Source organism: Cyrtonyx montezumae, unplaced genomic scaffold (assembly GCF_038088225.1).
Source record: "Cyrtonyx montezumae isolate F1298 unplaced genomic scaffold, pur_monq_1.0 scaffold_3, whole genome shotgun sequence".
In the NCBI taxonomy this organism is placed as follows: Eukaryota; Metazoa; Chordata; class Aves; order Galliformes; family Odontophoridae; genus Cyrtonyx; species Cyrtonyx montezumae.
In genome coordinates, this window is record NW_027072034.1 from 52,074,732 (window position 1) to 52,099,385 (window position 24,654).

General features: G+C 36.0%; 1 protein-coding gene across 1 annotated transcript in view; it reads right to left on the reverse strand.

The window, feature by feature from the left end:
- The window catches only part of CFAP47 (cilia and flagella associated protein 47), a 225,927-nt gene that overhangs the window by 193,781 nt on the left and 7,492 nt on the right, over positions 1–24,654 (reverse strand). Inside the window, exons 4-21 of the mRNA XM_065741564.1 lie at positions 23,411–23,549; positions 22,670–22,898; positions 21,900–22,060; positions 20,405–20,532; positions 19,618–19,853; positions 16,384–16,576; positions 13,983–14,196; positions 13,454–13,606; positions 11,943–12,135; positions 11,741–11,837; positions 10,472–10,688; positions 9,800–10,044; positions 8,724–8,854; positions 7,468–7,590; positions 6,423–6,554; positions 5,002–5,079; positions 4,009–4,153; positions 2,742–2,836 (exon numbers count right to left, since the gene is read on the reverse strand). Of these exons, the coding sequence (XP_065597636.1) occupies positions 2,742–2,836; positions 4,009–4,153; positions 5,002–5,079; positions 6,423–6,554; positions 7,468–7,590; positions 8,724–8,854; positions 9,800–10,044; positions 10,472–10,688; positions 11,741–11,837; positions 11,943–12,135; positions 13,454–13,606; positions 13,983–14,196; positions 16,384–16,576; positions 19,618–19,853; positions 20,405–20,532; positions 21,900–22,060; positions 22,670–22,898; positions 23,411–23,549 (2,909 nt within the window). The remainder of the gene's footprint in view (positions 1–2,741; positions 2,837–4,008; positions 4,154–5,001; positions 5,080–6,422; positions 6,555–7,467; positions 7,591–8,723; positions 8,855–9,799; positions 10,045–10,471; positions 10,689–11,740; positions 11,838–11,942; positions 12,136–13,453; positions 13,607–13,982; positions 14,197–16,383; positions 16,577–19,617; positions 19,854–20,404; positions 20,533–21,899; positions 22,061–22,669; positions 22,899–23,410; positions 23,550–24,654) is intronic.

Sequence of the window (24,654 nt, forward strand, 5' to 3'; positions counted from 1 at the left end):
GATGTACAGCTAGCTAAAGTGGAAAAAAAAAGCTGAAACAATCATTATTTGAGGGATACTTAATGAAAAGTACAACAAAACAGAAAAGAAAGGATCATATAGCTTTCACAAACAGAAGATATTAAGAGGGTCTGCCAGCTTACCCATTTATATTTTTTATATTGTTCCTACTTACATACCTCTCTAGCAACAATTGCAATCCCAATGTTAAACTCTTTCTAGTGAGATAGAGAGCTTTCTATCACTTTCTGAGAGGCTGGAGAAACAAGAATGAAAGCAGCTTCTACCCTTAACAATTTCATTTCACTGTTTAAATGAGTGGGAGAGAGACGTCAAAATTCATAGATGCTACTTTATAAACTTGCCATGTATCTTCTCTTTAGGAATGCCTTTAGATGTTGAATTTAATTGTTCCTCCTACATTTTACTACAAACTGTGGGAGCTATTCAGAGTTTCCATATGCCTGCTTGGACCAGTAGGAGCAGGTCCAGAAAAGGACCACAAAGATCATCAGAGTGCTGGAGTTGAGTGAGCTGGGCTTGTTCAGTTTGGAGAAGGATCCAGGGACACCTCATCAAGGTCTTCCAGTACTTGAAAAGGAGGTTATAGTCAGGAAGGAGACCAATTTTCACATGGTCTGATAATTAAAAGTACGAGGGAGAAGGGGAGCATGCAGAGGTATAGTTATGTAATATGCTCCCACATGCTCATCATTCAACTATTAGGCATCATGTTGACTGAAACCAGGATAGTTTTGGAGCTAGATTGTGAGAATAATCACATATCTACTTACTAAAAGTTCAGTCAATCTGGTTCACATTTTTGTTCCACATGTCTGTAACTTTTTAATGTGCTTTTTGTTTGTAAGGGAAGATGCCTTTCCAAATTCCAGTCTCATGATAAACTAAAAACCTACATTTTTGTGTATTATTGTTCAACTGCTTTGAAATGCACACAAAGAATATTTAAGCTTTGATAGCTTACTCCAATTACTGGGTAAACAAACTACAAGATAAATTGAAGCTGTATGCACTAAACTTAGAGATAATCTATTCCAATCTCAGGCCAAAAACAAGAGCCCAGCATTCCTAGGCTTATCAAACCCTTCTCAGGAGCCTTCAGTAATGGAGATCCCATGATAAATTATCTCAAAATTTGACCCCTTTTGCTATAGAGAGTTTTTATCTCAAATCTCATCCACCTATCATAATTTATACTCATTCACTCCTATCTACTACAGTGATACTATCATACTCTATATAATATTCTATTTAACTTTTTTTTTTTTTTTTTACTTCCTGGACTTCTAATCATTTATATTGTTGTTATTGATCCACTTCTTTCTGCAAGGACAGCAACCCAAACAGAAAAAGTGCTCTAACTGAAGTATTATCAGCACTGAATAATTGTTTTATCTGTTTTACTTTCATTATTTCTATTTATATGAAACACTCATATTTATACGTCTGTCTCTCTCACTATAACATTACAAATTTCAAGGCCACACTTAATGGGACCATATGCAACCTGATCTTTTGCCTATTTTAGTGGCTGGCAACCCTGCCAATGGCAGTAGGGTTGGAACTGGACGATCTCTGAGGTCCCTTCTAACCCATGCCATTCTATGATTTTGTGATACAAAATACACTCCTAACCCCTATTTAGTTTATTCAGAACCACACAGATATTACTCCAATGACAATAAGCTAGTGCCTAATTCTCCACCTTACACTTCTATTACTGATCCTTCTTACCTAAATGAAAACATCAATATTTTCATTACTGAGTTTCTCAGAAAAATCACCTCAAAGTAGCAAATGCACTATAAATTTACACTATTAGTTATTTCGTAACAGTTTACTACTGCACAAGAAATCTAAGTTGACAGTGTAAAGAGAAGGAAAAACCACAGTGCTACCAGACACAGGTTGTGATACGCAAATATTATTTGAATGATATTTGAAGACAGAAATTAACTTTTATTCAAAGAATAAAATGCTTGGCTGAGATGAAGGAGAGCAGGTAGACATAGATAAGGAATATTGTTAACCCTTCAAAGATGTACTATTTTTTAAATTAATTTATTTTTAAGGTAAAAATGCAACTAATGCAACAGGTTTGTTGAGCTTCATAATATCAAAGACTATTCTTTTAAGTTCATTGTTCTCCAAATACATGAAAATCCCTAAAACCTCCATTTATAAAATGTTATTCAAATGGTTGAGATTTAGTATTCGTTGTAGTGCTCCCTACTGATATCTACTGTCAATAAAATACAATTTTATTGGTGTAAAACTAACCTGAAGTCTCACATCTTCAATTTATTTAAATAATTCCATTAGAAAGCAACTTTGCTGATCTTTGTGACACATAGAAATACTTAGTTTTTACAGCCTTTTGGTAATCTGAACTAAGCATAAACAGCTGCAAATAGAAAGGGGTTATCAAACTGTGAAATAGTTTAATGAATACATACTTAAGTTGACCTGTCTTACCATAAGTATTCCCTTTTTAAAAGTCACTGGAAATGTAATTTCTTTGTGTATGCATTCATTTTAGGAAATGAGCAAAATAATATAAAAAGTATTTTCAGAATGTTATTTCTTAAGAATGAGATTACTATTGAAAAGTTATTGCACACACTACAGTGTGCATCCAGAACTTCTATATTGCCTCATTACAGAAACATCATAGAGCATAATTTTAATTTAGCTTAAGCATCGCTGCCTCATAAGCTTACCTCTTTTGGCATGAAGGACAATGAGCACTGCAGAGATGACTTTCCCTGTAAAGTAACTGAATGCAAATAAGGCTTTGAAGAACAGGTGTCAAACTCTGTCAAACAAAAGTCAGAATCCAGTTACAGATGTCTTTGTACTAAATATCAATTTTGTAATAACTGTAGCAATTCTAAGTGATGCCTAATTCATATACACACAGCAAAAAATTATCATCAAAATACAAATGAATGCAATATTTTCATAAGCATTCTAGAAGTAATTTTGAGAAGTGGTAATCAAAAAAAATTTCATTAAAGTCATAATATACTTGGCTCAAGTTTTTTTTTCCCAAAATGACTTTTAGGTCTAACCTATAGAAGTTTACCAGTAAGGCTTCCTTAATTATTTAGGCTTTTGGGTCCTAAAGTTTTTAAAGGACTGACAGAAGCATAAGGTGTATTTCTTTCCTCTCAGGTCGACATTCAGTCTGGAACAAAACCATTTGAAAAAACGGGACCACAGTGGATGTTACATTACTTGTTTCAAGAACAAGGTCTGATCTAGAAATCAGATGTAATGAATCAATTCCCAAGCTGGCTAGTTGTCTGTCATGGACAGTTTAACAGACCTCTAAGAGAAGATGCCTGACTAGGGGCCTCCATTTTCCCTTAGAAATCTATTATGTGGTAAGAAGAACCCTTTGTTCTCTTTAGATTATTTTTTTTTTTTGTGCTCATCCACATTTAGCTCTACATAAGGATATATATGTTAAAATACTGGCTTACACAAAAGAATGTTCGAATTTCTCGAGCTATCAGGGACAAGAGGCTGAATGAACATAGCCGAAAAATCTCATGTTTGAGTAGAGCACAGGCAATGACACAATGACTGAATTATAAAAAGTAAGAGCAAGAACAAATGAACAGTAAGAAACTGAAAAGTAAACACTGTCAAAACAGTGGGTACAGGTCCAAGAATAGAAAATGAGTACAGTTGATATTGGGTTTTTTTGTTTTGTAATTTTAACTAGTGTGAGGGTATTCAGACATCATTATAGGCCCTTGCAACCATCAGCAAAAAAAAATAACCTACCAGAAACTGTTTTCCAAATACTTAGTCTCAGCAAGTGTCATTTTTTATATTAAACTTGTTTAATATAAAATAATTAGCATAGGCTTTCTTGTAAATTATAAAATTTATATACCAGATATATCTCACAGATTTTCTCTTAGCATTATCCCTTTTTTTTTATTATTCAATGAAAACTGATATAGCAAAAGCCAATACCTGTCTGGTTGTTAACATCAAGTTGGAAATTCTTATACTTGGTAAAATCAAACACCACCTTGGTACATGTCTGTCCTTTGTTCTGGAGTAAAAATGGAATTGATTTTGTAGAACCAGCATAAACACCACCAAAATCAAATAGTTCCTGTAAGTTTAAAGAAAAAAAGTGGTCAAAGAGTTGTAAAGTCTAGATGAACAGTATATGAAAAATTGTTCAAAGATTCACCATGAGGATGGAATCTCAGTAAATCAATTGTCTTGCCTACCCATTATCTTGAAACTCTTTCCAAGAAATCAGACAACAATTAAGAATTCAATATAGAAGTCCAGTTACACCATCAGGTAGATTTTCTTCCAATAAATCACTTGATCCACTTATCCCTAGCCTACATTTTTCTCTGTAACTAAAAGAAATCCTCTCCCTTTTAATACAGTTATTTTTCCCAAGCGTTCAACTTCAAATGTTAAAGCTATCTCTTAGCATAATATCTATTTATAGGTGTGGATCAGATAAGGAGCAGGAGGCGAAGACATGAGGCTGGACTCTTCTCAGCAGTGTGTGATGATAGGATGAGAGGAAATGGCCACAAACTGATGCATAGGAAGTTCTGCACAAATGTGCATGGGAACTTCTTCCCAGTGCAGTGACAGAGCAGTGGCACAGCTGCACAGAGAGGTGGTGGAGTCTCCTTCTCTGGAGACGTTCCAGACCCGCCTGGACGCCTACCTGTGCAACCTGGGCTAGGGAGCTGCTTTGGCAGGGGATTGGACTCCATGATCTCTAGAGGTCCCTTCCGACCCCTACAGTTCTGTAATGTTCACATGCATGTTTAGTTTTTAATTCTCTTCCCAAGTTATATTCCTTCAATTGATAATTTTCCTCAGGGAGTCAGTACAGAAAATAAAACTTGAAGTAGAAATCAAGCACTTTGAAATCGAGGTAATGCAAAACACTACCAGTCTTACCAATTGCTAGAACATCTTCGTACTTACCACATCCATCTTTATTTCAGGGGTATCTACAGATCCACTAATCGTAAGCACTAGTACTCCTGAGTTTCGAATTGCTACCTAAATTAATGGAGAACAGCACGATTGTTGACAACGTCCTTCTAACATTAGCCTCATCAAAACAGTCACAACAATATGAAAAAGTAAAAACAAAACAAAAAAAAATCTCAGTAGTTGTCACCATCAATAATGTCCCAAAAAAGCTACTTTTTTGCAGGCAAAGCAAATGTGGCAGGAAGTTGTATCACTAGAACAAGGAGAATCCCCTAACAGGATAAAGCTGTGTGGATGAGTTAGTTGTATCCAGCAACTGTGAGGACTGGGAAAAACACCCAACCACTGAACCCTTGAGGGTACTGCTGATGTAAAACAGATGCTACTGTTTAGAACAATGTTTGTTAGAAGTGGAATGAAAAAATGACTACTAGGTACAATGAGCAAAATGTAGGCAGCCACAGAAAATGGAGAATCCATGATTAGGGTCAAAAAAGTAGTAAAGATCAACCCTGACAGTAGAATCCTTTTTTTTTTTTCCCCTCTTATCTGACTACAGACAAGGTCAGGAAGCCAGCATGCAGAAAGCCATCAGGATTAGATTTTTATCACTCTCATATCAGATCAAGTTTACTAGTTATTCATTTCTGAGCTGACTTTATTTTGTAATTCTAACAAAAAATAGTCAAAAAATGGTGAGGCCACACCTTCAGTACTGTGTTCAGCTTTGGGTCCCTCACTGCAAGAAAGACAGTGAGGTCCTGGAACATGTCCAACAAAGGAAGGCTGTAGTGAGCTGGGGGTCAGCCTCTTCTCTTGTGTAACTAGTGATAGGAAGAGAGTGAGTGGCCTCATGTTGCACCAGGGGAAATTCAGACTGGATGTTAGAAAATACTTCTCCAAAAGAGTGGTCAGGCACTGGAATGGGCTGCCCAGGGAGGTGGCAGAGTCACCAACCCTGGAGGTACTTGAACATTTAGACATTGTGCTCAGGGACATGGTTTATTGAGAACTATTGCTGATAGGTGGACGGTTGGACTGGAAGATCTTGTAGGTCTCTTCCAACCCTAGTGATTCTGTGATCTCAGACCCATAAATTCATAAAACACTGAAACTGTGGAAATGCCTATACTATCCTATGAAAACAGCAAAATTTTAGTTTTGAGAGCTTGCCAAAAGTGTGACATGAATCAGCTCAAGCAAGAAGCTGTTTAAGATGCTTCTATTTTGGTCTCAATTCCGCTCTGAACAGCTTACTAGCCACAAACTGCAAGGAAAACTTTTTTTCCCCCCTCTTCAAGGATTAGAACTCCAAAGGAAAATTTCAGAAGGTGATCTAATGTACATACATCTCAACACAAAAACATATAACATAGTACTCAAAAGCTATAACTTTCAGATTTGAATACCTTCACTCCTGTATGAAAATGCATTTTTGCTTCTGGAGTGAAACTGATTTTGAGATCAGCATGGCCTCCCACAGGTACCACCCCTTCAGGAGGGGTGATCACCATTCCAGGCAGTGGATTTGAATCAAGAACCTTCAAACGCAAACATGAAATATTAGTAGCACTGAAAAAAAAAAAAACTGCTAAAAACAATATAGCACTATATCTATCATGTAGCTTTTATATGAAGATTCACCTTGAAGAATAACATACAACAAACATGATTAGTATAAATCAACATAAGTAAATTAAACAGTAGTACCAAAATAAAGTATGAGCAATATTTCTGACTACTTTCCAGAGAACAATATTAGTCACTTCATAAGTATAGCACATTATTCTGTGATCAAAAGAATGAATGTGGTTATGTTTCCCACTAATACATGTTTTAGATCTTTACCTTCTCCTGCATTTAGTTCACATCTTACATAAACCATAATACAGCCCACAATTCTCTCAGCAGTTAGTCTAGTAAGCCAGTTCATTCTCACATCCTAAACGATGCCTAATAAAGTCCATCAACACAGGGTTCCTCCTTCACTACTTCATTAAACTTCCAGAATCTTCTAAATCATTAACACCTTGTCAGATTTGGTATAATTTTTTTGAATTTTTCTGAAAGAGTGGTCAGGCACTGGAATGGCCTGCCTAGGGAGGTAGTTGAGGCACCATCCCTAGCGCTGTTCAAGAAGCGTTTAGATGAGGTGCTAAGGGATTTGATTTAGTAGTTGGGTAGGGATAGTGATAGGAGGGTGGTTGGACTAGATGATCTTGTAGGTCCTTTCCAACCTTATGAACCTATGAACCTATAATGGATAGAAAGACAGCAAAGGGACAAAAAGAACTTCCTCATAGAAATCTTTTTTCTTCAAAAATCTAGACAAAAAAATGAGCTCATTCTGTATCTAACAACTGCAAATGCAAAATTGGAATAACCTGATAAAATGAACTCCCTCCTCCTCCCCACATCAAGTACTTAAGTGTGTTGAAAATAATTTTAGCTTACTTGGAAGTAGGCATGATTGTATCCTGTGTTTTGAAGAACAGCAGTTTTACAAGTAGGTAAAGCCAATGGACAATGACTGAAGGGTATCCTTTGTTCCATAAACCGAACTTTTGTAGGACCAAGCTATCAAAATAAAAAAAAATAATGGGAGAAAATAGGCAAGCTCAATAACGTACTATAAAGTATAAAAATAAATAATCAGCCCAATTATGTCTTCAATAAATAAGCCAAACTATCTGTGGAAATGCATAAGTTAGAACTATTCCAACAGAAAAAAATACAGTTTAAGTATGTGATGAGCTTTACACAATCTATTGAATCTATCTAGATTGAAAGTGATCAGATGCAAACTCTGATATATTTCTGAGTTCAGCTCAAGGGAAATAAATATTTTCATTAAATTTAAAACTACAAGCTCCCTGATTTTTAATTGTGAAGTATGAGCAGAACAATATACTTCAGAGATTTTAAAGCAGTAAAATCACGAACACTCTAACTTAGACACAGACATGTTCTATATATGGCACTTTCTAAGGCTCCAAAAGAATGTGAAGTAAAAGAGAAAGTAAAGGAGATAGTATTTCCACTCAAAATACTATAGAGCAAGGAGTCAGCAGAATTAAAATAAATAAAATCAGTCTAATTAATGCTTCCTGACACATTTAATATTACATATCCAATGACTGAACTAAGCTGAATTTCTTATTTCTGGAACATCTCTCAGTTGGTCATAAGATTCCTTCTGTATGTTTATTCTACTCCATCTTAAAGTAGTTTGAAATTCTCTTTGACACTATTTATAAAACTCTGCAGAACATTTATTTTCAAGTTAGCAGAAAAAAATGCTCAAATAAGGCAAAATTACATATCAGCCAATCAACAACTACTACCCTGAAGCTATTTGCGCTCTGGAAAAACTATTCTCCTTCTCCTGGATTTGTATCCCTGTAGCATAAATAAAGAACTGTTATAAAAATAAACAAAGGTTGAGAGGTGGTATAAGTAAATCAAGAACAATTACACCATAAGATGTAAAGACCACTCAGTAATGGTGTCAAAGGAAATAAACCATCACAGACAAGAAAAAGGCCAAGTGTCTTCGTCTTGCCATTATTTCTTTAGAATAATATTCTTTCTGTAAATATGTCAAAGAGAAGATACATGAAATTGAAATATTTTTAATATACAATCACAAAATTATATTTCAGAAATTACTTATAAGTTTGCTTCTCTAAGCCCATTGTATGAAGCGTTACCTTTGCAAAACATTTCAAGTTAGTTGTGTTTCCTTTACGTGCACACAAATTGAATTCTCCAGTTTCTGCAGAGTGGAATCCTGGATGCCAAACAACTTCACACTCCAGGTCACTGTAGGGCTCCACAAAGCCTAAATAAATGTGATGAATTTACGCACTACATCGTACACATTTACAATTTGCAAATGACATTATATAATTGCAAATAACACAGATTGAAATTAACAACCTTCCATTACTGAAAACAAAACCAGCATTTCCAAGATGCCAAGCAGTATGATGAATTAAATAAGATTAGTCTCTGAATTCTCATAACAACTGCAGTATCTCATTTTACTAGAATCCTTAATCACATTCAAACTTCACTGGTATACTTTTGGCCAAAAATTATTCATATAAAAGGACAGTCTTTGTAGTTCTTTGTAGAATACCACCTCTGGGAAGGAGCATATGCTTTTTCTTGCTTTCAGTTCACTCTGAAATCAAAATAGCTTATCACTCAAGAATCAGAGCACACCAAGCTCCTCATCTAACCAAATCTTTCTAACTGAGTAATGCCAACTCAGTTACCTGTTATTTAAGATAAATAAATAAGCTCCAACAGACTCTGACAGAACAATACCTTTCAAAGGAAAAAAGATCTCACACATTCTTAATAAACACTGATCTATACTGCAAGTGAAAACTAATCATAGGCTGAACTTTATTTGTGTCACATACACTGTCCACATTAATTTCTAGCAGCTTCCTTTACACAGCACTTTTGGAAAGTCTTTCATCTTGATGAGCAGTGTGATGTCATTAACCACTGCATCACTTTTTAGATATCAGTAAATTGAGCTCATGAAAATGGTTACATAGGACCTGTTGGATATGGAAACATCAAAGTGGACTTAAGGTATGGTGGTAGGGTTTACATAAGGAAAGCTGCTTTCGCATCAACATTCTAACATGATGCTACTTGGGGTTGACCCAAATAGAAAAATAGAGTTAATAGGCACCAGCTATATGTCTGCATTATTTAAGATCACTGACATTGAAGACACACTCATACACACTGCACTTGTATAGCATACCTTTGGATGGCTGTATAGAAAATGCAGTTCCTTTTTTTGTAGTTATAGGCTTCCAAGTAAACTGAGCAGAACAGTTTCTGGGATTGTATACTATGACTGTTGATCTAAATTCTGTCTCTGCCCGGTAGCCAGGAATAGGTCTTAAAATCAATTCTGTTGCCGACAGACGAAGTTCAACAGGTACTACGTTCGCAGTAACCAGCACATGCCCAGGATGTTTGTTGTTTATTGTGTAAGTGAAAGATCTGTAGTATAAAATATACATATTTCTGAATAATTTTCTGTATTTATTATGTTGTAATCAAATCTATATGAAGTGTAATTATATGAAGACAAGAACAAATGAGTACAAACACTTAAAACTGACAGGAAGAAGGAAGCATGTGATATGAGCACAGATGCAGAGAACTAAGTCTATGGCAGTATTCTCACAAAGTTCCACATAAGAAATGAACTAAAAAAAAAAAACCTCTAAACTCTTTTTTCCCTTGATACATCAGTTGCACCATGGCTGTAAATGCTGGCAAAATTTTACAACGTAAATCTGCATAAGTTGCTACTATTACTAGAAGCATAAATTCATAATTTTATCATAATCACATTAAGCTTAAACGAGCTACAATATTTTTTTTCTAGTAATGCAAACTTAATACGCAAATCAAGAATCCTTACTTTTTAAACAGTCCACAATTTTTTGCCTCAAATTCTACTGGGATATAAGTCTTTGTAAGAGGAGGCACCACTTGACATAATGGACCTGTCATCACTAATTCATCAATTTCAATGTCAATCTGTATCCATATATTAACCAACAAGTTATTGATGATATGCAGTTTGCTGGCAGTTGTAGAGTACACACAAACATCACCGAAGTTCATAGTAGAAGGACCTGGAATATATTAGAAATAACACTAAACTTAGTACTAAAACATTAACAATTTAGTCTTCCAGATTACAGAATTTGTCAGCTAGAACAACTCCATAGCAGAACAAATTCACACTTAAAACTTGAAAGTATATTTTTTCCTTAATATTCCTTAATACTTACATCAGATATTTAAGTAGTTAGACAACCAACAATTCACAATAAAACTAAACTCTTATTTGCTTCTTGACATGTGACAATTTGGTTTTACAATACACGTAATTCGGTGGTGACAAAACGATGTCTACTGTACTTACTGTTATCATCATGTGTTACATTAGTCCACAGGCCCATTGCATTAATCAATTATTTTACAAAACCCTAAATATTTTTTTATATTTACGCATTTAATTTATTCTACTTTTGCCCAAGTATATCAGTTACATACAGGCTACAATACTCAACTTCTGCCTTCACTGAAAATTCAGAAGACAACCCAAAAAGCTATGAAATTTTTCACTTTGCAGCTAAACAACTGCCCCATGACCTTAAAACAGATCTGTTTTAGTTCCAAGCGCTGTTAACAGACAAGCTCCTCAGACTTTAGAAGGTGTTGCTCCCCTCTCAAGGGCATTCCACTAGAATTAATTGGAATTAATTCAGAAGGATTCTGAAGTTTTACCTTATTGAGGTATTCCTGTTCACAGTTATCTTTAAGAAACATTCTGAGGGCTCCAAAGAATCTTGCTAATATTATTGCTGGTCTAGATACTACACATTAACAAACCATAGTAGTATAAGTAGGCCTTAAATTATGCTGTATTTGTTTGACCATAATGGGCCATAGTAGGACCAGCCTTTAAAGGAAGCTCTTCTTTCACATCCCCAAGCCTAATTCTATCTCTGCTTTCTCTGTTGAGTACAAAGCTTTAGTTAACACTACTGTAGATATCAAACTACCAGTGAACAAAGCTACTTTTATTAAAGGTGGAAAACTATGGGAGCACTTGGTGTTATTATAAATAAGCATTTTTAAAACAACCATATGCATTTAATGACAAGAATAAAAATCTCACCAATTAGTATTTGATGAAGCTGTTTGGGTTTCAAAGTTAGGTTACAATCATCCTTCTCTTGAGTAGAAAGTGGCACAGAATTGAGCCCACTCCAAATCTGGGATAAAAGCATAAGACATCTCAGAACAGGATCAAAATTCTTACTCTTTTTTAATATGGTAAACATGTTACACTTACATAACTACTCAAGCATTTAACTTACTTCTTTGACTGAAGTACTTGCTGCCAATTTTTGACTAGTTAATAGGCGATTCTCATCCAAAGAAACCATTTTCAACTGCATCTTCTCCTGACTGCGACTGGATTTAAAATCTGTGACTGAGATCTTTGGTGACGTAATCTCTTCAGCTGACTTAAAACTTATGCTTGCATAATTATTATAAAAACAAAACTTCCTAGAGAGGAGAAAGAAAAAATTGTATGGAAATCTATGTTTAAGTATTCTATGTTATGCTTATTAAAGTATCTTATATTTGAGATAACAAATAACACTAAAAATATTTCACTGTAAAATAAATCTCAAATATAACAAACGCACTGAAGTGTCTTATTATATTGTTTAGGCAAGGAGTAGGCTTGCATGTTTGTGGATATCACTCCGTTAAATCAGTTACAAGCACTATGGCTACAAGAACATACATATTATATGATGTTTAAAGTAAACCTTAGAGAACGATGAAGTTGTCAAATCAAACACTTAAAAGATAGCAAATGCCAAGATAACAAAGGATCCTTTAACTGTGTATGTCTGAACCAGACCACTTACATCCTAGTTTTCAGAGTAATTAACTTTTACTGTTCAAACTTCAATTTTACCTGTAACCAAATGATTTTAAACATCCAGAAATTTTAGGCAGATGCCCCATATCAAGCACTTCAAAAATCATAACCAAAGTTCAATAACAACTGTGAAATTCATCTGAAAATTGAAGTATTCATTTCTGTTCTTGCTTCTCAAGAAACACCTTAAATATGCCATGGCCATGTAAGTTTACAGTCATAAACAGCTCATGCACTGCACAACACCAGATCCTTTCAAGAAAACCATATACCCTGTGTCCACATGAAAAATAAGACACATTTACCTCTGGTAGGCCTTGTCTGAATCATTAAGTAATCTCAACTCATACTGAGAATACTTTCTTTTCCCCCCCTTTTTTCTTTTCTTAAACAATATTTAGAAACATCAGTGCTGCCATGTCTAGCTTTCCCAGATCACACACACCAAGCTCCACAACACACCAAGCAAATAAGATAAATTCTCACTTTGTACAAATTTGTGTAAATTAAGACTAGAATGCCAATATAATCCTTTGCTCTCATCTGCTACATTACACAAGTTCAGTTATGCCAGAACATCACTACAGATGAGTTCCACTCACTAATTAAAAATGCATAAAAAATCCTAAATTTTTAAAAAAGAAACCAATATAATCAATAACATGTTTTTGCAGTGATTCATAACCAACTATTCCTAAAGTTCATTTTCAGTTTTACTTGAAGACCCATGGTCCTGGACATAAGTTTTACCCTGGAAGTGCTTGCTGAGTAAATGATCATTTGACCCATATTGATTTTGAATGCATTATAAATGAGGATCTCAAGACCATAAGTATTTCCAGATGTGACAGTTTTGGTGACATTAATTCTACATGTGTACGTGCGTATCTCATAAGGTCAAAATGTTTATTTATCCTTTACATAAAGTCTTACCTGGTGGCATTTTTCTTTAAGCGATGCTGCCTTAAACTGGAAATGAAATTTGCATAGTACTCCTTGTGTACTGCTTTTGACAGTCGTTCACAGTCAGTATAAGAAAACTCCGGATCTACATAATTATATCTCTCAGTCTTGGTAAAAATAGTCCTAAAAATATAGAAATTTTTAGTTTCATTATTTGTATAATACAATTCTGGGTCTCGTTAGAACTAAAGTACATTGATTTTGCTATATATATTTCACTGCAAACATTCTTTATACCAGCTGATTATATATAACCACAGCTGGTTATTAATATTTAACTTCAAAGGAAATCATTAAAATGAGATATTGAAACTGTAATAGCTACATTTATAGTTTCACACACAAAAAGTCAAATTTATTTGCAAGACCACCAAGGACTGCAATGAATTTTAAAGAACATAGATTGAAAAAACAAACTGTCATACAAGCAACCAGTCTTGATCTCCTATGCTGTATATATGTATCTATTTTCAAATATCACATTCACTTAATTTGTTACCTGTATATTTTATTCCGTTCACTTGGCCTAATGCTGGATGAGCGGTCATTAGGATAAGCTATAAGCGCATCTCCTTTACAATTTCTGTTTATTTGGTGAGTATGAATTTGTGTTTGGGTTGATTTAAGTACTGCCATAGGTGCAATATCAGTGCACTGTCCTGTACCACTGGCTACAAACTGTCCAGTTGCATTGGTAATCATTGGTGTTATACCTTAAAATTCAAACAAAACATGTTACATACATTTATATTTGTACTTCTGAATCAAAATTCTATGTAAGAAAAGCATTTCAATCTATGGCAGTACACTCAAGACCAACAACAGCATTCATCCATTCCACTTTCCATGGACAACAGTTTCATTCAAAGAGCCAACTACACTCACCATAGTTAAATATATATATATATATATATATATATATATATATATATATATATATATATATATATATATGTACACACACACATATATTAATATCAAACAACTTGTACTAAGTCCAGCTAAGTAACTATTTTCCATCCTCCGAACACTAAAATTATTACAATCACTTCCACTACACAGGCAGATAACTTAGGAGGAGCTTCATTTGAGACCCTCCCTGGCTTTGCCAAATACAGAGACAAGAACAAAAACCTCATCCACAGAGACTAGGAAAAGGGAACAGGAAAATGTAAACCATTTAAATAAGGATTACAGAAACCTCAATTACCTCCCATGTTACAATAAAGCTTAAAACCACAACTTCTTTATAAGCTTGCAAGTTAGAGCAAAAACAGGACATTAACAGAATGAATTAGTGGTAGAAAACAGCAATTAGAAAAGTTGATAGTTATCAAGAGCACTGAATATGAGATGGAAATCAAGAAATAGTAATACTCAATTTAAATGTATTGATATCTGAAAAACAATTTATACATATATATGTATCTGCGTCACATGGGCATATGTAAGTTATATTTATATATATTCATATTTTATTATTTTTATATTTAAATATATATTGCTGACTAAAACTGACATGAAAAAGTTACTTTTTTTTTTTTGCCTCAGTCTTCATTGACAAGTGCTCTAGCCACATCAGCCAAGTAACATAAGGCAAAGGCAGGGATTGGAAGAATGGAAAATCATCAGCTGAGAAACTTGAACATGTACACATACTTGGATGCATCTCATCAGATTCCACGTATCCTAGGAACCCTTAAATGAGGTCTGGGAAGGGCTGGATCCTGGGTTCACCCCTTCCAGTCACTCAGACACACTGCTTGCACCTGAGCTCCCCAGGTTGGTCCTGCCTTCCCACCAGGTGCTCATTCACTGGTTCAGACTGTAGATGAGTGTAGAGAAAATGCTAACTCACAATACTGCATCGAGCTCTGGGGCCCCCAGCATGAAACAGACATGGACCTGTTGAAGCAAGTCCAGAAGAGGGACACAAGGATGATCAGAGGGCTGGATCACTTCTACGAAGAAAGGCTGAGAGATGGAGTTGTTCAGAACAGCCTAGAGAAGGCTCTGAGGATACCCTTTTGCAGTACTTAAAAGATAGACTTTTTACACAGAGATAATTTGAGGAAACGGGGAAGCAGTTTTAAAATTTAAAAGAAAAAAGAAAAAAAAAAGAGAGACTTTGATTACATGTTAGGAGGAAATTTTTCGCTCAGAGGGCGGAAAGCGAATAGAACAGATTGCCCAGATAAGTTGTGGGTGCCCCATTCCCAGAAGCATTCAAAGCCAAGTTGGACTGGGCTTTGAGCAACCTGATCTACAGGAAGATACCCCTACTCACAGCAGTGGAGTTGAAACCAGATGGTCATTAAGATCCCTTCTAACTCAAGCTGTTCTACAATGCAGACCATTCTATATACATGCATATGTAATCTACAACTGCTAGAAAATCTAGTATTATAAACACTTATAAGGAATTGAAATCTCAACCAAAAATAACGTGAATGATGCACATGAAAGCTAATTACCGCATATTCTGAAAGATTTTTATGTCATCATAGCTTTTACAGATGGGGAAGAGTCATGGGACAGAGGACAGCTAGTAGGGAACACCCTGTTGTCCTTCTGACTTTGTTCTGTGCTTTACCTCTCTCACAGCTGAAAACTAAAAGATATTAGCACTGCATAACAGCATCACTACCAATAACTGAATCCTTCATTTACTGATGTATATAACTTTTCATCATATGATTTATTCTTAGCTGTACTTTGGCTAAAATACAAGCCATTATCCTTGCATTATTTTATACTCTGAGTATACACTATCCCAGCTAAGCATTCTCTCAACTCCCAAAGTGAAATTAGAAAAACTCTAAAAAAAAAAAAAAGTAATTAGAAATATTAAAATATTTTAAAGACTGCATTTTTAATCACATATGCTTTTAGGATCTTACCAGGATTAATTCTGAACAGAATGTTTTTTGGTTTAGATTTGCACACACCAATAAAGTTCAAATACATCTGGTGAAAAGACTTTGTTTTTGAAACTTGTAGGTTATTTTTGTCTAGTTCTCTACCAATTATGTCGATAACCTGCTTCACTTCAAATATTCCAAACTGATGTGGAGAAAATGAAAATACCAAGTCCTGGAAGAGAAAAGTTATGAGACATTAAGAAGGAAAAAAGTAAACTAAAGTAATATTAATTCTGTTTAACAGATTCAGTATTCCCCATTTACTTTTAAAGCTGTGTTCAGCACTGTCCTTTAGAAGTATGCCAGCGGCTACACATACGCACAGCTACACTTCAGAACACCAGCAAAATCCTCGTAGCTCATTTATGAGATAAAGTATTTTTTCATGTCCCAGATGACAGGATTGTTAAATTAGAAATGCTTCCATATTCAGATTAAATCTAGCATAGTATTTCTTTAATAGAAGCAGCTATATTTCTCAAGTACTTGCAATAAACTGAAGGAAATGAAAATAATCCTGCAAAGGGATTCATCTTCTCAAGACAGTAAAATGACAAAAATTAAATCCAGGCAAAATCTGAGTAAAAGGATTTTGAAGGAGCTCCTCCAGGAAGGTAACACAGCCAATAGGTCAGCTGAAATGCCTCCACCAATGCACAGCTTGGGAAATAAGGAGGAGGATATGGAAACCATGGTGCAATTAGAAAACTATGACCTGATTACTACTATATAAGAATGGTGAGACAAATCACAGAACTAAAATCCTCTGACTGAGGGTTACAAGCTTTCTAGAAGTGATATGCAAGGTAGGAGGATCAGGGGAGTTTGCAGGCTCATATCCCTATTGGGGGATTTCAACCATTTGAATATCTGCTGCAAAAACAGCACAGTGAGCAGCAAGAAATCCAGGAGACTCCTGGGGTCCACTGAGGATAACTTCCTGGTTCAGATATTGAATGGACCAACCAGAGGTGAAACATTACTAGACCTGCTGATCACCAATTTGAAGAAGATCATTAAAGAAGTTAAAATTGAAGACAGACTGGGCCGTAGTGACCACACCTTGCTTCAATTTGTGATCTTCAGGAATATGGGCCTGGCAAAGAATAAAGTCAAGACTCTGAAATTCAGGAGACCAAACTTCAGGCTGTTTAAGGATGAGACCCACTAGGAAACTATCCTTATGAACACAGGAACAGAACAGAGCTGGCAGCTTATTAAGGACACCCTTCTGAGAGAACAAGAGCTCTCCACCCCCCAGCGTAAGAAATCAAGCAGAGGAGACAGGAAATCATCATGGCTGAGCAAGGACCTGCTCATTAAATTGAGGGAAAAGGAAGGAAGAGATAGGCAGTGGAATCAGCGATGGGTGGCTTGGGAAGATATAGAGACCCTGTCTGGACAGGTAGAGACAGGATTAGGAAAGCTAAGGCAAAGACAGAACTGAACTTGATGAGAGATGTGAAAAATAACAAGAGTTTTTAAATAAACACAGGTCAGAAAAGAAAGGCAAAGGAGAATGGCAAAGGAGAATGTACTCCCCCAATAAACGAGAAGGGAGAACTGGTTTCAATGGTATTTAGTGACTTCTTTGCCTTGGCCCTCACTAGCAGTCAGACTTTCCATACCTCTCATATTCCTGAACCCTTAAGTGGGGCTCAGAGGAACAAAACCCCTACCCCTGTAAGAGTAAAGCAAGTCCAAGACAACCTCATGAGGGTGAGCATGTGTAAGTCTACGGGGCCAGACAGCATGCATCTGAGGGTCCTGAAGAAACAAGGTGCCAAGCTATTTTCCAATGTATTTGAAAAGTCATGGCTGTCAGCTAAAGTCCCCAGTGACTGGAAAAAGGGAAGCATCACTCCCAGTTTCAAGAAAGGGAGAAAAGATGATCTGGGAACTACGGGCTGGTGGGCCTGTAGCTTGGAAACTTCATGGAGCAGATCCTCCGGGAAGACATGTTAAGGTACACGTGAGATAAGGAGGTGATCCAAGACCCCCAGCATGGCTTCACCAAGAGCAGATCACGCCTGACCAATCTGGTAGCCTCCTACAATGCAGTGACAGCATCAGTGGACAAAGGCAGGGCAAATGATATCATCTACCTGGACTTGTGCAAGGCCTTTGACACAGCTCTGCACCACATCCTTATCTCTAAATTGAAGAAATATGGATTTGAAGACTAGACTATTTGGTGGATTAAGAATTGGTTGGATGGTGGTAGTCAGAGGGCTGCTTGTTGCCAATGGCTCTATATCTAGATGGAGGCCAGTCATAAGTGGTGCTTCCCTATGGGTCCACCCTGGGACCTGCGCTCTTCAACATCTTTATCAGTGAACTAGACAGGAGGTTCAAGTGCACCCTCAGCAACTTTGCTGCTGACACCAAGCTGTGTGATGCTGTTTGTACAACAGAAGGAAGGGATGCCATCCAGAAGGACCCTGACAAGCTTGAAAACCCTCATGAACACAATGAGGTTCAACAAGGCCAAGTGCAAGGTGTTACACCTAGATGAGAGCAATCCCAGACACATACACACACTGGGAGAAGAACACATTAAGAGCAGCCCAGCCAAGAAGGACTTGGGGGTCCCAGCGGACAAGAGCCAGGAGTTATTTCTACTTATACAGAAAAATGACCATCTTACTATGGCCTTTCAGTACATGAAGAAAGTTTTAAAACATGAGGGGTACCAACATTTTACATGAGCTGATAATGATAGGAAAAGGAAGAATGGCTTTAAACTAAAAGAGGGGAAATTCTGGTTAGATGTTTGGAGGAAATTCTTTACCCAGAGGGTAACAAGGCACAGGCTGCACAGAGGAGCTGTGATGCCTCATCCCTGGAGGAGCTCAAGGCCAGGTTGGATGGGGCCCCAGGCAGCCTGAGCTGGTGGGGTCAGCCCTGTCCTCAGCACAGGGGGTGGAACTGGATGATCTTTAAGGTCCCTTCCAATCTAACCCATTCCATGATTTTATTAAATTTTTCTTACGACAATAATTATCTTTCACAAATTTAAAATATCACTTGCTATTTACAGGAGTACAGAAAAGATGACTAAACTACATAAGGAGAAAAAAAAATTGCTTTTAGCTGATATTAAATATCATAGCTGCTGAAATTAAATTACTGTTTCACTTAAAAGAAACTCCACTAGTGATCCATGCAAAATAATCTACATATCTCCATAATCTACGAGAAAGAGATAGTTACCTTGCTAGAACTTCTTTCTATTTTTCCTTTTTCAGGAGAAATATTAAAGTGAGCAGTCTTACAGAAGCTGAATTTTACTGGCAGGAACTCAGATTCATTTTTGGCCGTGCACAAAACTTGCGTTTGTTCACCCAGAAAACAGTCCATAAACTTAATTATGGGTCCTGGATTAAAAGTTAACATGACAGGAAGAGCAGAACCTTTCAAGGCCAATTCTGTGTGATGAGGACGATTCTCTGTGTTACAAAGGCACAAAAGCAAAAAAAAAAAAGTAATTAAAATAGCACAAAAAAGAACATTACCACAGAAATCTATTAGTATAGAAGCAAGAAAAGTCACATTGTAGCTGTATGGTTGTAAAAGCAAAATAATACAGCTAGACACTATGATTTACAAGACAGTTTTGTGTATGCTTTGAGCATTGTCACGTTCACTTATAGTGGCTGCTAGATAATAACTGTTCTTTTATTAAAGTTCAAATGAGTATCTTTTTAACCTCAAAATGCACAAAACTGTATAACCCAAGTGTTAGTGACTTACAAATGGCTCCACCAATTTTTACGTTACATTTTCTCCTTCCAAATTTTTACATTAAGTTCTATCTGCTTGCTACCAACCATATTTAAGGCATGCATGAATACACTCAACTCTTTACACTCAGTTAAAACAGATTTTGGTGCTAAGGCAAAAAAGCTTCCTATAACACCAGTAAGTGGAAGAAGAAATATAAATCAAGATAGACAATTTTATCATCCATATATAGTGACTATACACTTTTATAACATACTTGTACTTGGTATGGTACCATCACTGGGGGTCTGCAGATCTTTATTACCAGCAGCCTCAAATCTCAGAAACAGTAGATAGTCTTGTTTTACTGATGAATCATTCACTATAAAGGCCACTTTACGTTTCCTGTAAGAGTCATAATCTCTAATTAAAAGATTTTTAAATAGGCAAAAAAAAAAAGGCTTAATTTTCATCATATACTTCAGCTTCTTTGCTAATGATTACAGATTGAAAAAATAACTTTATACCTGCTGTAAAAAACTGATATATCATATTTAACAGAACAATATCAGATCTGTATGCTTATGATGCTAGTTATTTTATACCTTTGCTATTTGCATATTTCTAAGATAGCTTTCTAAAGTTTATATGCATATAAAGCACTTATAAGAGTTTCAGTAAAAAAAACTGCACATTCTATTTCCTACGTTTGCCTTGTTTGAAGGAGAAATGTTCCATTATGCTTACTATGTTTTAATTACAAGGAAAGCTCTCCAAAATATTTCAGTCTCTTGCTGACAAAATATCTATTCTTTCATATTGCTGTATATGCTATTTATGAAATAAGCCTGAAGTTCTGAAAAACACCATTTTACACTACAACACTTTCTCAACCTTTAGAGATTCAGCATATTTAATTGGAGCAGTAACTCATTCCCCTTGCAAGATCTGGTAAGATTATTCCCATTGCAAAATAAGCTTACTCAATTGCTGGTCCAAAGGCATTGCTTATGCATTACAAAATGTCCCAAATAATTATTTCAGACTTCACTTCATAGAACCATAGAACATATCAAGTTGAAAAATTTCACCTAAAATTCAAACCCTGTCTGGGAGTACTGTCCAAATGCTCCTTGAACTCCAGCACTCAGGGCCATGTCCACTGCCCTGGACAACTAGTGACAAGTGTCAAACCACCCTCTGTTGAAGAGCCTTCTCCTAACACCCAATTTAACCCTCCTCTGGCACAGCTCCACACCATTCCATCAAGACCTGTCACTGTCATCAGGGAGCAGGGATCAGCACTGCCCCTCCACTCTTGTGAGGAGCAGCAGCCACTGAGGCCTCCCCTAAGCCTCCTCTGCTCTGAATGCACTAAGGGACTTCAGCTGGTCTTCATGTCTTCCTCTCTAGACACTTCCCCATCTTTGTAGCCCTCCTGATACTATCTCCCTCTTTCATGCCCTTCTTATGCAGTGAAAGTCAAAACTGCGCACGCGATGAGGCCTCACCAGCACAGGGCAGACTGAGACAATCCCTTCTCTTGACCAGCTAACAGGAGGTCTGATATACCCCAGAGTACTATGGGCCCCTTTGACTTCCACAGCAAATTACTGACGCATATTTAACTTCTAATCAACCAGAACCCCCAGATCCCTTTCTGCAGGGCTGTTTTTCAGACTTTCCTCCCCCAGTCCGTAAATGCTCATCAGTAAGCCCAGACTGTAAATGCATTGTTCAAAGTACATTTGTAATTTGGACCACTCACTCACTTTGGACAAAAGCACAACGTAACTATTGATTTCTCATAAGGTAGCAAGGTTCCCTGATCAGGAATGCACCAGATTAAGGTAGAAACTTCTAAATCTCTTGTTTTGTTTACGAGGCTTATATCTTGTAAAAAAGCATCTGAACTCTTCTGTAGATCAGTTCCCTAGAAGAAGAATCAAAATATGGATAAAACAGCAAGCTGAGCTGTTGACATATGTTCTCAGATTCCCCCCCCCCCAACAGGCAGTTTTGCATCTGTCACAAGAAGTAGAAAGATAAAACTAAAAGGAATACCAGTAAGACATACTTCCACATCACAGAGCTAATTAACTAATTTCACATAAATGTTTTTAAATTCTTTTTTTAAAAGGTGATGATTATTCAGATTACTTTACTGTCACAGAAAATCAACCAAAACTGAAAGCATTTAACATTCTGTAATACCAAAGTGTGCTTTGACAACTTCTAAATCATAACAAATGCATTAAGCAAAACCACTAGAAAAAAAAAATAAAGGAGGAGGTGAGGAGGAAGACTGGAGCACACTTAACATTATTAATTCTACAATGTCACATAGTGAAACAGAAATATAAAAAAAATTTCCCAAGCAAAGACACAGTAAAAGTTTTGCAGACTGGGAAGAAGTGATAGTGAGTTTATTATTCAGAATATAGTATGACATGATAAACACAGTTAGAAAATGAGTGTGGAAAAACAAAAATCCAAAAACAGAAATAAAAATAAAGCTTTTAACTTATATATTTTTTCTTACCATCTCTTCTCCAACAGCATTGTCTTCCAGTACTGCTACCCAGTCTATACACTCTGGACTATCATTGTATAAAAATATTTGTTTAGTCTTTGAAGATCCAAAATAAACTGATCCAAAATTTATGCATTGCAATGCATTTCCAGAAGACAGTCCTAGAACTTTAATAACTTGTTCAACAACAACACCTTTGATCCATACTTCCATGCAGCTACATCCTTCCATCTCCACTCTGTTAGTAAAAGCAGCAAGTAATAGGTAATGCACATAAATGTTAATCACTTTGTTTTACATTATAGCCTACGCAAACAAAATCAAAACAGTTACACTAAAACCATCTTCCCACAGATAATAAAAGCCAAAAATGGTATACTTCATATGTAATACCTAGCAGACGCACCCACAGTCACACACACAAAGGAAAAAAAAAAATCACACTGCAATACAAGGTTTGGGGGAATTTTCTAAGTTTTCCATTTTTGCCCTCCCCTTCTCAGTTGTGTAGGCACACTGTTGTTGGCCACATCACTGAGCTTAGGAAAGACCTTTAAGAATACAGCTATGTGCACAATCTATGCATCACTGCTCTGTGGAGATAATCAGCAAGTTCACTTCATGAAATAAATACTGAAATCAGGAATTGAAACTTGGGAGCTTTCTTCTTTCGGTAAACAGTCATAAAATCTTTAGAATTAAAAACTAAAAACAATTTACAGACTGAAATTATATCAGTCACACACTCACTTTATCTTCTCCTTGATGACTCTTGGTAGATCTGTACAGATGCACACTTTAACCACCTGTAAAGATTTGGGCTCTACCACTCCACTGATAGGTTCGATGTCAATCAGGACATCCCCATTATATGAGATTTTAAAAGCACCTAAAAGAAGCAATACATTACATGACACTGAATCTGTAGACTGATACTCCTCTACTAAACATGTAGAAGAACAAATGACAGGCTTCTGTATGTCATGCAGTAGTGTTTACAAATAGAAACAGTTCCCAAACAAAATGTGAAAATCCTTTCACATTACACAAACTATGATTGCATCTGCAACTAATTTGTTCTATAATCTTATTTATCTAATCATCATTCCTCAAATAAATACATTATATATAAATACATATAAATAATAAATCAGCAGGTACGCACAAGAGTTTTATATAAACCATACATATCGTAACTCTGATTTGTCTAGAATTATTTTGCTAAGACTTCGCTTTTTGAAGTTTTTTAAATTTTAAAGTGAAGAAAGTGTTTTCATTACAAATCTTAGTCAGATACAGGACAAGCAGAATAAAATTTCTTAGCTTACTCCTGACTTCCTAACAGTCCAACTAGCTAGAGCCTTGTAAAACTTGTAGAGCTGTAATATGTAATGAATTGAAACACTGACATGAAACTTAATTTAGGGATGTTCACAAGTTACTCTTTTGTGAGGCATTCACATTATCCATATATCACATTGCCTTCCTTTTAAACCCTTTGTTACCCCAGCACAAGATTTTCACATAGCTCATAACTGTTAATGAATGAATTCACAACTTGAGTACACCACAAGACTTAACAGTCAAATCCACCTTTAAAATAAAAACCCAATACTGTGAACACATACCTCAGATTTCTCTAAGTTACTTTAAATAATATTCACATAAGCATTTCAGCTTATGCCTATAAACTTACCACAGCCACAACTTAAATCACATTGTCACAGGTAAGCAGGTTCTGTTCAGTTTTTGTTTTATTTATCTTTAAACTGGCAGAGTTAAGACATACTCAGCAATTATCTACTTTTTTGTTTAGATTAAATTCTGCTAATTATACAACTCCATGCCCCTCTAGTACTGACAGCTCCACATCTGGATGCAGTACTCCAGGTGAGGCCCACCTAACTTCTAAGGAAAGGTATCAGCAACTTTTTCCAAAAGAAAAAGCAGTCAGAGTGACTACACAGATCACACAGACATTCTTCCACTCCAGT